General features: G+C 44.3%; 1 protein-coding gene across 1 annotated transcript in view; it reads left to right on the forward strand.

Moving 5' to 3' along the window:
- LOC147707531 (dynein axonemal heavy chain 5-like) overlaps positions 1–12,635 on the forward strand; it is a 1,425,553-nt gene that overhangs the window by 1,233,954 nt on the left and 178,964 nt on the right. Inside the window, exon 87 of the mRNA XM_086925656.1 lies at positions 9,218–9,385. Coding sequence (XP_086781782.1) covers positions 9,218–9,385 — 168 coding nt within the window. The remainder of the gene's footprint in view (positions 1–9,217; positions 9,386–12,635) is intronic.

Below are 12,635 nucleotides of genomic sequence, written 5' to 3' on the forward strand. Positions count from 1 at the left end.
AGACCCGCCGTGCAGCTGCTAACAACAGGACAACACCAACTGACTTGGCCCCAGCCCTACCGGCCTGACGACCCTGGAAACTGCCGCTGCTAAATCCGGTGACTCCTACGGACAGCAACCTTGGGAAACCCGAAGGACCTGCCTGCCTTGACCTTCTCAAAGACTGGGACTCCCCTGAGCAGAGTCTCTGCTCCAACAACCATACCCCTGGTGCCAGCCAGGAACCACAAATCCAGCCCACTCTGCACCCGCCGAGCCCGGCCTGTGCCCGAGTGACCCAAGACCACGAGGACGTCCCCCCAGTGACTGGGACCCGAAGTCCAGCGCCCAAAGACCCTCCTCGACGACCCAGACAACACCTGCAGCCTCAGTACCAGGATCCCTCCAACCGCGACCAGCTGAGGGTAAGATTTCCCGACATCCAAAGACACCCCTGCACCCGGCGCCCCACAGCTTCCTGTGCTCTCCTTTGGGGTACTTACCTCTTCTCCAAGAACCCAACTTACCTCTCGAAGTGGTGGTTGCACCGGAAGAATCTCTGTCCCGAGCCTGCAGCCTTTGTTCACTTTGTAACTTTCACATTGGATAACATTGAGCACCCGACGGCTCGAAAGCACCCTGCACCCAGCCGCCTGAGTGCCGCTGGAAGTGCACCTACTACCCTACTCTACATCCCCATTTGCCCTGAGTAAGTGACCAGGAGCTCAGCTCCTACAGCCGCGTGGCCTGCCTGCTTGCAGCCACCAACCAAAGGCCCCCTACCCTCCATTGGATTGCATTGGGCCTACTCTCACTGCACCCGGCTGCCCCTGTGCCGCTGAGGGTGTAACAACTGTACCTTTCCGACCCTGGGAGACCCCTGGGTCTAAGCCCAGAAACTTAACCTCACCAGCTGAGTACTCACCTGAAAGCCGATAACTCATTTTCCTTCCATAGTCTAACATTGACTGGTTTTCATTGAAATTTCTTCTAAGTCTGGAGTTTTGAAACTTTATAATATTACTCTAAAATCAGCCGAATAACGATTTCCAAAATACTCAGCTGGGATCAGGAGAGAAGCCAGTGCTGTACTATCTAGTTCAGTGCTGAACCACAAAAGTAATCTTAACTATACTTACCAGTTACCTGCATTTTCTTCCATAGGAAACCATTGAATGCTTTTCTCAGAAATTTCGAAGTGTCGATTTTTTCAAATTACAAATATTCCTTAAAAATCGTACCAACTACTGAAACGTAATTAATTACCTGTCTTAGGTAGAGGTCCCAGTGCTGAACCTAGGAGTCCAGTACTGGATTACAAAAGTAACGAGAACCTACTTTATCTGTGACTTAAATTTCCTTCCATAGGATAACATTGCTAGTTTTTCTCTGAAAAGTTTTCAAGTGTCAACTTTGAAAATACATTTATATCCTTTAAAAATTACAACTGTAACCAAAACGCTTTTACTTAACTGTTTACAGCTTAGTTCCTGGGACTGAATCCAGGATCCAGTCCTGTGGTTAGCAAAGTAATCCTAAAAGTAATCAACTGCATTTATATAGAAAAACCTATTGAGCTCAATGTTAAATTGTGTTTAGAATTGTGTTTCCTATTGCAACCCCAGTAACAATTGTACAGGCAGTGATCCTACGGTCTATTTACGACACACTACGAATCGCTAATTAGGAAAAAAGGGGCAGATATAACTTTAGTACATTATTAATAGTGATTACCAAATAATAATTCGCAAAAAAATTGCTATTTGGTAATTGCTATTACCAATGGTAGTACTGGCCCTTTTTTATTTTAAAATAGTGATTCCTTGTAGGTCCAAATCAGCCTACCTCACATTTAGACCACTTCCTGCTCTTAAAAAACAGTTCTTTACATTCTCAAAGGGGACAGAATCCCACAGGGACTCCTTCCCATTTGCGAATGGGTTACCACCAATTTGGAATTTGTGTGAAAGTATAACTGTTTTGTGACCTGAATTTCATTGCAAAATATTAATACATACCACTGCGATTCAGTATTTGAAATGGGTGCCCTAAACACACTCTTCCAAATACCAAATCATTAATGCATCTATGATTCGATAGGAAGTTACTGAATCACAATTTGGTATATGTACATTTAAAAAAACAGTTTTGAAGTTGAAAACAAACAAGACAACTCTCCAAATCGGGCAATTTGTGACTTCAAGAATGCTTTGTACATATGACCCCGTGGGGCATATTGGCAAGGTCCCCGTTAAAATTATCGCCGTTTTAGTGGCAGTTTCCTGCCGCTAAAACGGCTATAATGGGCTTGCTGATATGCGTTATAGAATTTCAATAGAAGCCCGGGTTAGATGTGCAGGACATTCTATAACGCATAATAGCAATCCCATTATCGCCGTTTAAGCGGCAGTTTCCTGCCGCTAAAACGGTGTAATTTTAACAAGGTTCTTGCTAATATGCCCCTAAGTTTTTTGTTTAGTGCTGGGTGCTCTGTACTGGATGATTCTGTGAGAGTGGGAAGGGGATCTTGGCCCTGTCGGAATGCCTCACTCAATCTGGAGCAGGATGGGCACACTGCCGCAACAACAATTGGAAGGAGACAGTCTCAACCGAGGTGTAGGAATGATGGCATCTTTCTTTGGTTGGTGGTAGCCAGCTGGCAATGGAAAAAGCAGAAAATCATGCCGGCCGCCACAACTTGCTGAGACAAAAAATGGACAGTGGCATTCGGAGAAAGGAAGAGTGTCTTTTGTGTGACTGCCCATAGAGAGCAGAGAGACAGTAAGGTGCCTTGAGCTCGTTCCTTCTCAACATGACAAACTGCTCTGCTTTGGATATTTTCTCTCTTAGAAGAGTGAATTGCAGAAAGCCAGGAAAGATGATTTTCTTCACTGTGTAATCAGGGCCTAATGGGACAGCAACAGTGGCACTTTGGACTCAGGCAAGGTCTTCTGAACATGTAGCCGATCTTCACACAAGTACTATGCAGCTGATGAACCAGGCAGTTCTTCTGATGAATTCAGGGAGGTTCTAATTTTGCAGAACAATTTATCTCCTTTTAACAAGGTTCAAGCAACAGCAGGCATTTCCTCCTCATCTCAGAGTGGTGTCCTGGCTCCTACAGGGGTCCATCCAATCGATCTATTCCTGGTGTTATCCTTTCACCTGTATATGTTCACAGATCTCCACTAACTTAGCAGGTAAACTGATGTTTTGACTCAGAAGACCAGCTTAATTCTAAAGTCAGTGACAGAGTCAGGCAGACCAACCACTGAGGGGTTGTGCAGCACCTGACTTTTTTGACAAAACGTATTGAGTCCAAACATCCACATGCATCTCTCCGCAAGTACATGCTAACTAACATCTCATGATGATCCGAGTTCCACTAATTCCACTTTGACTGCGGCCATTTTGTAGGGCTAGCAGAGAATGTGCATCTATTCCAGGGGGTCCTTTATGCAATCAATAACTTTAGCTGGGGTTCTAGTGTTTCTGCAGAGCTGAACTCATGATATGGGAGTTAGGCAGAGCAAGCCTTCTTTTTTATTTTTTTTACTATTTTTCAAAACTTTCAATCATGAAATATGCACATCTTTGTCGTTAGGATTCAGGATTAACATTGCATTCCGTACCATATAACCGTAACCTAGTGGATTACTCAACTCCCCTCTGCATATTTGAGATCCTCTTGTATGGTCCGTTTTTTTGCGTGTCCGGTGTGCTCTGACAATGCAATAGAACTGGCATGTTGCATTTTGCGATCAATACTCATTAACAGTTAACAGGCAATTTATTCAAGCTTCAACATTTAGTATTTGTCCAGTTTCAAACCATCTGTCTTACTTCCAGCATCTCACACTCAAAGGCAGCCCATGGCTCCAGTACTGTATGGACCAGAAATTATAGAGTTACGGGTTGAACATCTTCCACTCTCACAAAGGTCGCCAGAACAACAGCTCAGTCATCGGCCATCTTGCTGGTACGCAGGTTCCTACGTTCTTTGTCTCTGAGAGCTGACTCTTCCACCAGCACCCACTGTTCTCCCTCCCCCTTCAGCTGAACCCTCTGGGTAATCTCCACTGCATTGTAATTCTCCTCCTAGTGAGGGCCAGGCTAGGATTTAGGAACTTTATTGTCACCCTCGCCGTTCAGGGAATGGGGTATAAACTCAATAAGCATATTTCCAACTTCAGGAGGTTAGTGCAGCTAAAGGTTCATTATAATTTGTCTATTACTGCCTGCCAGAATTATGCTATCCACAGCTGAAAGTCCTACATCATCCGTACTACTCACGGACTCTGCTGCACAAACTGGGGGCAGTAGAGACATCCCAATGTGTGAGGATGTGCATGGGGGTCCTTTTACTATGTCCTGTGGGAGTGCCTCTTGATTCACAGGTACTGGCGTGAGGTGACAGCTGTGATGGCCAGGGTCCTGGGGGTGAGGGTATCCATGAACGCAAAGTGGTTGCTACTGATGGTCCAGGGCGAAGAAGACTGACCTCGACATAACAGGCTCTGGTTGGCATTGGCGGCAGGGGTAGCGAAACAGAACATAGCAAGGAGGTGGGGGCCATCACTTCCCCAATCGGTGGCCGATTGGGTAACTTATATGGACTGGTGTCAGAGGGTGGAGGAAGTGATCTATAAAGGCGGACGGGCCCAGAAAGTGGGATAAGATATGGTCCCCCTGGAAGAACTTCAGAGGAGCACCATTAGAACCATGCCATTCCTCAGTATAGCAGGAACTGAAATGTATTGCAAAATTGATGAACGTGGGCAACCTCAGATCCACACGAATTGGGGAATTCCTGTAAATGACTCAGATTAGTTCAATTTCTGTACCTTGACCACTCTCACTAGAAGATATATAATGAAATGTAACATTGTGTTCGCTGTGAACTCTCAGTTTGTATACTGTATGATGAGCTTGTTTAATAAAAAGAGTTGTAAAAAAAAAAAGGAATTATGCTATCCGAGTACAGACCTAAGTCATATGTAAAAAATCAGCATCGAGTACATCACATCATGGTTGTTATGTTATGTTATTATCATTTATTTTGCGCACAGATGCTCCAGCTAAGGAGCGTCCTGGCGCAAGGAAAAGGTGAACATAACACAACGCAAAAGGAAACAGAAAAGTGCAAAAAGTCAGTATAAGAGAAATTAAAACAGGTGAGTTTTCACGGCCCTACGGAATGCTGATAGATCCTCTAAGAGGCGGATTTCCAAAGGGAGGGAGTTCCAGAGAGCCGCAGCTCTCACACGAAAAGAGCGACCGCCCATCCGGCTAAGCCTGAAACGCGGGATAACCGCAAGGGATTGCCCAAGAGATCTGACAGAGCGAGTCGAGACATGGGCGGATAAGAGATTATTGAGAATCTCAGGTGCCGACCCTTTTAAAATTTTGAAGGCAAGGCTAAGGACCTTGAAGTGGATTCGACTTTTGATCGGTAACCAATGTAGGGACCGCAGAGTATTGGAAATGGGACAGGACCTCGGCAGACCCACCACTGCTCTCGCAGCAGCGTTCTGTACGCGCTGCAAGCGAACGATCTCAGATTGAGTAACTCCCAGCAGGAGCGAGCATGGGCATGACTTATCTTCTGTTCCATGGATTTTGTTTAGTTTGTGTGGTGTAAGGGAAGACATATGTAGGAAATTGAATTGAGTGTAGTGGAATTTAGTGTTTCAGGTGACTTTATGTATACGTTCCAGAATTCTAACCCAATCTTTTTTCGCACTTCTTGGCCTATCCAATCTTCCCACCTTAACCCGAGTTGTGTAACGTCTGCTTTGGTCATATACACGGCTCATTTCCAAAGCCAGGAGACTAATTTGCGAGCTTCTCAAAATATAAGGAGGACCTGCAGTACTTTGTGTGTCAGTGGGTCCTTCTGGCGGTATGTAACACTTACAACGCAACTTTTACGTCGTAATGCTGTTACAACGCAGCTATTACAACGCAGGATCCATTACATCGGATGCCATTACAACGCATGGCATTACATAGCAGATGCTATTACAACGCATACCATTACATCGTAAGTATTGGTAAGTATATACATTTTTTTTTTTATTTAATATTATATAATTGATTTAATTATTATTAATTATAAATAAAAATATTTATTTATGTTTTTAAATATTATAAATTAAATATATTAATTTAAGTAATTTTTTTAATAAGTATGAGTATAGGAGTATATGTTTTGGGGTACTGAGGTATATGTTTTGGGGTGTTTGGGTATTTTTAGGTTTTAGGGCAGGGTTTGGGTTTTGGGGTACAGGGGTGTTTTTAGGTTTTAGGGCAGGGTTTGGGTTTTGGGGTACATGGGTGTTTTTAGGTTTTAGGGCAGGGTTTGGGTTTTGGGGTACAGGGGTGTTTTTAGGTTTTAGGGCAGAGTTTGGGTTTTGGGGTACAGGGGTGTTTTTAGGTTTTAGGGCAGGGTTTGGGTTTTGGGGTACAGGGGTGTTTTTAGGTTTTAGGGCAGGGTTTGGGTTTTGGGGTACAGGGGTGTTTTTAGGTTTTAGGGTAGGGTTTGGGTTTTGGGGTACAGGGGTGTTTTTAGGTTTTAGGGCAGGGTTTGGGGTTTTGGGGTACAGGGGTGTTTTTAGGTTTTAGGGCAGGGTTTTGGGTTTTGGGGTACAGGGGTGTTTTTAGGTTTTAGGGCAGGGTTTTGAGTTTTGGGGTACAGGGGTGTATTTAGGTTTTAGGGCAGGGTTTGGGTTTTGGGGTACAGGGGTGCTGTAGGGTTCAGGGGTAGGTTTGTGTTTTGGGATAATTAAATTATATTTACCATTTTTAAATTAATTAAAATATATTTAATAAATTAAATTAATTTTATTACATTAATTACATTTTAAAATTAAATTTATTAAATTAAATAAATTATTTCAATTAATTTAATTTATTTTCAATTATAAAAATATGTACATTAAATTAATTTCATTATTTTAATTAAATTAAATTATTTCCAATTTTTATTAAAATTACATTTATTAAATAGATATTATTTTATTAAATTGAATTAATGGCTATTTTAAAATGTATTTTTATTAAATTAATTAAATTAAATTAATTAAATTCACTTAATAACATTTTTTTTAAAAAGGTATACTTACCTATACTTACGATGTAATGCCATGCGTTGTAATAGCATCTGCTATGTAATGCCATGCGTTGTAATGGTATCCGATGTAATGGATCCTGCGTTGTAAAAATTCCGTTGTAACGGAATGCGTTGTAAAAATCTGCGTTGTACTGACACCAATCCCCTTCTGGCATATATTCCACAGTGCCTGCAGAGCATGTGTCAGTGCTGCATACACCAGGAAGTGTGAATCTGAAAGGTCCCCCTCACTGGTGAGTGTCTCAAGGGATTTCAGCTTCCCCTTCTCATAACAGTCATCCACCGTAAGCAGGTTTGCATCCGTCCATGCCAACAGCCTCCGTGCCATAAAGAAACCACCCCTTGGTAAAGGGAGGCCAACCAGTGATATGGTTGGTTTGTATAGTGGGAAAATGTTTGTTCTTTTGAAGAGTTTCCACCATACGCATGGCACCATATCCAGCAGTTTATGTGGGGGTTCCATAGAAATACATGCCCCTCTCATGAGAGCCACTGATGTCCCTTTTCTTCGACATACGCCGTAGCTGCCCACCTCTTCCATCTCGACCCTCTACCCAGCGAGCCAACCATTGCAGCTGAGCTACAATACGGTATGGCTCACAGTCTGGCCCTCCAGACTACACTTTGTGGTTGTGCATTGCATAATTCATAAAGAAACCCTATGGCTACCTCCATCCCATATTAGATCATGTATTAGCGTGTCTAAAGACTGGAAGCAGGTTTGAGAGAACCAAATTGAGAGAATCGCAAACAAAGACTACTTGTGGAAGCACAATCGTCTTTGCGAGAGCTATCTGTACCATGATCTGGGGCTTCGGTAGATGCCAAAATGGGACATTGGTCTTGAAAGGAGTGCAAGGCCCTACCAAAATTACCCTCCCTAAAATCTTTGTTATGGAGGTAGAGTTTGACTCCACGGTATTGGAGCACATGTGGCTCCCATTTGATACCCTGTGTCCCGACTGCTGGTGGAATTATTGTGCACAGACCAGTCACTTCCCCCAACAGCCGCAACATTTGGATGCTTCAGGTCGCACCTGTAGGGGCATCTTTAGGGAATAGGAGCATATAATCTAAGACGCTGTACACTCTACCTTCACTTTTGATATTTGCAAAAGATTCGATGGCCAACGCAAACAGTAACGGGGTTAATGGGCATCCCTGTCAGGTTCCCGTTTGTATTTCAAAGGCATCCAATATCTTTTGTCTTACCTTTATTCTAGTGTGCGCCCGACATGTAGGAACACTATCCATTTATCCCAACCTGTTCCTAAGTTCATAGGGCACATTACTGTGTGCATATAGCGCCATTGAATGGTGTTTAAGGCCTTATGGAGGTCAATGGAAAGCACCACAGCTTCCACAAAGCCTTCCCATCCAGTATGCAAAAGTGGTGTCTTATATTTAAGAATGTATTTCACTGTGGGATTAATCCATTTCGATCCGCATGGATCAGCTGTTGCAGATGAGGTTGTACACGGCAGGCTAATTCTTTCTAAGCATTTTAACATTGACAGTGGGCAGTAAGCTGAGGTATCCTCCAGATTCTTGTGTGGCTTGGGGAGGGAATCCACAAGGCATTCCTACATGTAGGTAGTAGGGTGCTGTCATCCCAGGCCACCATATACATTTCCTCCAAGTGGGGGATAATAAGAGAGGCATATGTTTGGTAGACCTTTGCAGGTAACCCATAAAGACCAGGTGTCGTCCAAATTAGGTGTGAGCCCACCTGGATGATAATGATGTGATGATGAGGCCTTAATTAGATAAGAGGCATAGAGCATTGGCTCCAGTGAGCTACTTGACAGCTGACAGTCTTAGATGTTTGACCATCATATAATGTTACAATAGCTATTGTGTTACAAGAAAGTAATTCAATACAATGATCCACAAAAGGGCAAAATGCAAAATGAGAAAGTGCACTGTCTGTCAGATAGCTTGATGCCGTTTCACTTGACAATCACTGGCACAAAGATCATTCCTTTGGACACTTGCGATTAAGATGACTCTTTTTGACATGGAGGCAAAGATGTTGACTTGTCAATATGTAAAACTTGAATAGTATATGTCATTTGCAGACATTTATTGTCTTTTGATCTGTTGCAGGTGGAGGAATCTTTGGGACATTTGAAGCCTGGGGAGAAAGAGTTTGTCATTGCTCCCGATCTCTGTGTTGCAACCCTGCAGAAGCTGGGAGCCAAGCCTTCCGAATCACGGCAACAAGCAAAGAACCCATTTGACTGGATGGCTGAGGAGCAATTTAAAAATGTGCAGGTTGGAATATATGTCTAAGGCCCCGCACTGATTTTTGCTATATGTTACTTTTTTTAAATTCTCTTTTATTTTGAAGATAACCAACCAGGCAACTGGTACTGTACCCATTTTCAGTACATTTTCTTGATTATAGATGTAATCTACTTCAAGACAGTATAACATGACCATATTTCAGTCCTTTGCAAACCCCCACCCCCTCCAAGAGCGGAAAATGTATATCCTGGTACCCCATCCTCCCAAAGCTTGTGTCTCACCCCTCCACGTGGTGTCAGAAGGTGGCCAATCCAGGATCCCCAGTTTTCAGTAATTATGTGCAGGCAGCCTCATGTTTTATAAACTTCCTTTTCTGTGATCGCACAATATTCCATGCCCCTAAGCCACTCTTTGACTGGTGAGGATGCTGTGGATTTCCAGGGCTGAGCTAAATCTTGTTTTACGAGTACGCAGCCGATTCACACTGGTATCCACTGTCCCCTGAGGCCATCCCATCCCAGTGATATTGCTAGTAAACCTCTATTGGAAAGCCTATCACATCCCCTAGTTTGGAAAATATGTTATAGCAGTATTTACATATGATCGGGCTTTTCCACACAATGTGTATGCAGCCCCCAATTGGGATTCCACATCGGAGGTACTTGGGGTTCAAGTCCTACCTATCTGCCATAACGTGTGGGCTGTAAAGTAGACCCTGTGAAAGAATTTGGATTAGATTAATCTGGGCGCACAGGAATCACCAACAGTCTGGCTGCCATTTTAGCTTCTACCCAGTCTTCCTCACCCAACTCCCCAATGTCAGTGGCCAATTTGTCTCTCAGGGCAGTCATGCTGTTGGGCGTGTTGTTCACGAGGGACCAGTATAGCTGAGAAATCCCCTTGCTGATGTCCCCCATCGTAAGTTTGGGTTCCACTGGATTGTATTCAGGAAGTGGATTGGATTAATTCCCAACTTCTCCAACTCAATTCCGACAAAACTGAAGTACTGCTCTTCGGGAAAAACACCTCCACATGAGGCCACAGCTGGTGGCCTGCGGAACTCGGACCCACACTGACCAACCAACCACTCACACAGCCTCGGCATCATCCTCAACAGCCAACTGGCCATGAAATGACAAGTTAACGCAGTCGCCTCCTCCTGCTTCCACACACTTTGCATGCTCCACAGAATCTTCAGATGGATCCCAACCAACACCAGAAGGACTGCCACTTAGGCCCTCGTCACCAGCCACCTCCACTACGGCAGTGTCCTCTCTGCTGGCATCTTCACACAGTTCCTCAGAAGTCTCCAGACCAAATAGAACACTGCAGCCAGACTTATTCTGGACCTCCCCAAACAAACCCACATCACCCCTCACCTGAGAGACCTCCACTGGCTCCACATCCAGAAAAGATGCCTGTTCAAGATCCTCACAAAGCCATCTGCAACCTAGGGCATGCCTGCCACAACCATATACTGAACTTCCACCAACCCACTAGACACCTGTACCCGTCCCATGTACAACAATATCTCGGTGCCTCAACAAACACCTCAACAGCGCTAGCTTATCCCTCTCCTGCCAGGTTAGCAAATATGCAAGCTCTTCTAACCAAACTCCAACCGCAGCACTCTCTTACAGCTCGAGTGTTCTTGCAACTCTTGCATATTCATAGTGCCTCATGCAAGACTTCAGATGCTTCCTCTTCATGAGTGCTTAGCACGACATGGGAACCAGGCTCAAGGTCAATTAACAGACCTAGGGTTGGTAGACGGCCGAACTCACCGCTCTCTGCAATGGTGGAACACCAAAAACCTTTCCAAGAGCTGACTGTTCCTAGAGCCAGTTCCTCAAATAGTTATGACAGCAGACGCATCACTCTCTAACTGGGGAGCCCACCTCCTGCAGCACGCCATGCAGGGCACGTGGACACCGCAACAAAAGTTACACCCCATTAACCACCTGGAGTTACTAGCCATTTTTCTAGCCCTAAAAGCATTCCAAAAGCACATATCGGGCAAAGCTGTCTTAGTCCGCACAGACAACATGACAACATGACAGCCATGTACTACATAAACAAACAAGGAGGGACACACTCTCTGCAACTCTCTCAGCGCAGCAGATATGGAGATGGGCTATACCTCTGAACATCTTCCTCTTAGCCCAACATGTTCCAGGAGTACAACACACTGTAGCTGATCTGTTAAGCCATCAGACACAACAAATTCATAAGTGGGAACTTCATCCACAAGCTCAGATAGACCTCTTCTCCACCCACGAAAACGCCAAATGCCCAAGCTTCGCCGCCAGGTATCCACACCCGCAGTCCAAAGGCAATGCAATATGGATGAACTGGTCTGGCAAATTTGCGTACGCTGTTCCACCGCTCCCAATGCTTCCATTAGTGCTGCGCAAACTTCAGCAACATTCCCTCACTCTCATTCTAGTAGCTCCAACTTTGGCCAGACAACCGTGGTACACCACACTGCTGCAACTTTCTGTGGTACCGCACCAAAAGCGATACCTGTCTCCACGCTTCCTAACTCAGAACTATGGAGCAATCAGACATCCAAACCAAGCTCAGCTCAACCTAGCGATCTGGCTCCTGCGGTCCTAGAGTTTGGTTATCTTAACCTTCCTCCTGCCTGTATAAACATTATTAAAGAAGCTAGACGTCCCACCAGTAGAGCATGCATTTCCGTCACCGCTAAGAGTGGGTACTGCTATACAGTCTATGCACAGTGTGTAATCTGCAGCTCATATGCCTCGAACGGAAAATGCTACTTACCAGTATGCATCTTTTCTTGGCATGTAGAGCTGCAGAGTTACACACACCCACCCGCCTCACAGGCTACCTTTATCTGTTCCAGTATTATCTTAATTAGATACAGCTTACATGATCATCCTTCCTGTTTCTTACAAAACTTCATCATTTCCCTGCTGGATGGAGCTGATGCCCATGCGCACTATTGTCCAAAGGAGGAGTCACCTATCTCATGACTTCCAAAGACTTTTCAGGACACAAAACAACTGCAAAAATCCGGGCCCAACACTAGGTGGTGATCTATGCACAGTGTGTAACTCTGCAGCTCTACATTCCAAGAACAGATGCATACTGGTAAGTAACATTTTCCTTTTCAATAGAAATAGTTTTCAGTTTCACAAGACTTTGCAATGTTAATCAATGGGAGGAAGAAAATATTCAGCATACATAGGGAAAACATTGACTTACAAGATCAATCTTCAGATGCTAAGGTCAGTATTGGGCAAGGTTCAGT

Source organism: Lissotriton vulgaris, chromosome 6 (genome assembly GCF_964263255.1).
Source record: "Lissotriton vulgaris chromosome 6, aLisVul1.2, whole genome shotgun sequence".
In the NCBI taxonomy this organism is placed as follows: Eukaryota; Metazoa; Chordata; class Amphibia; order Caudata; family Salamandridae; genus Lissotriton; species Lissotriton vulgaris.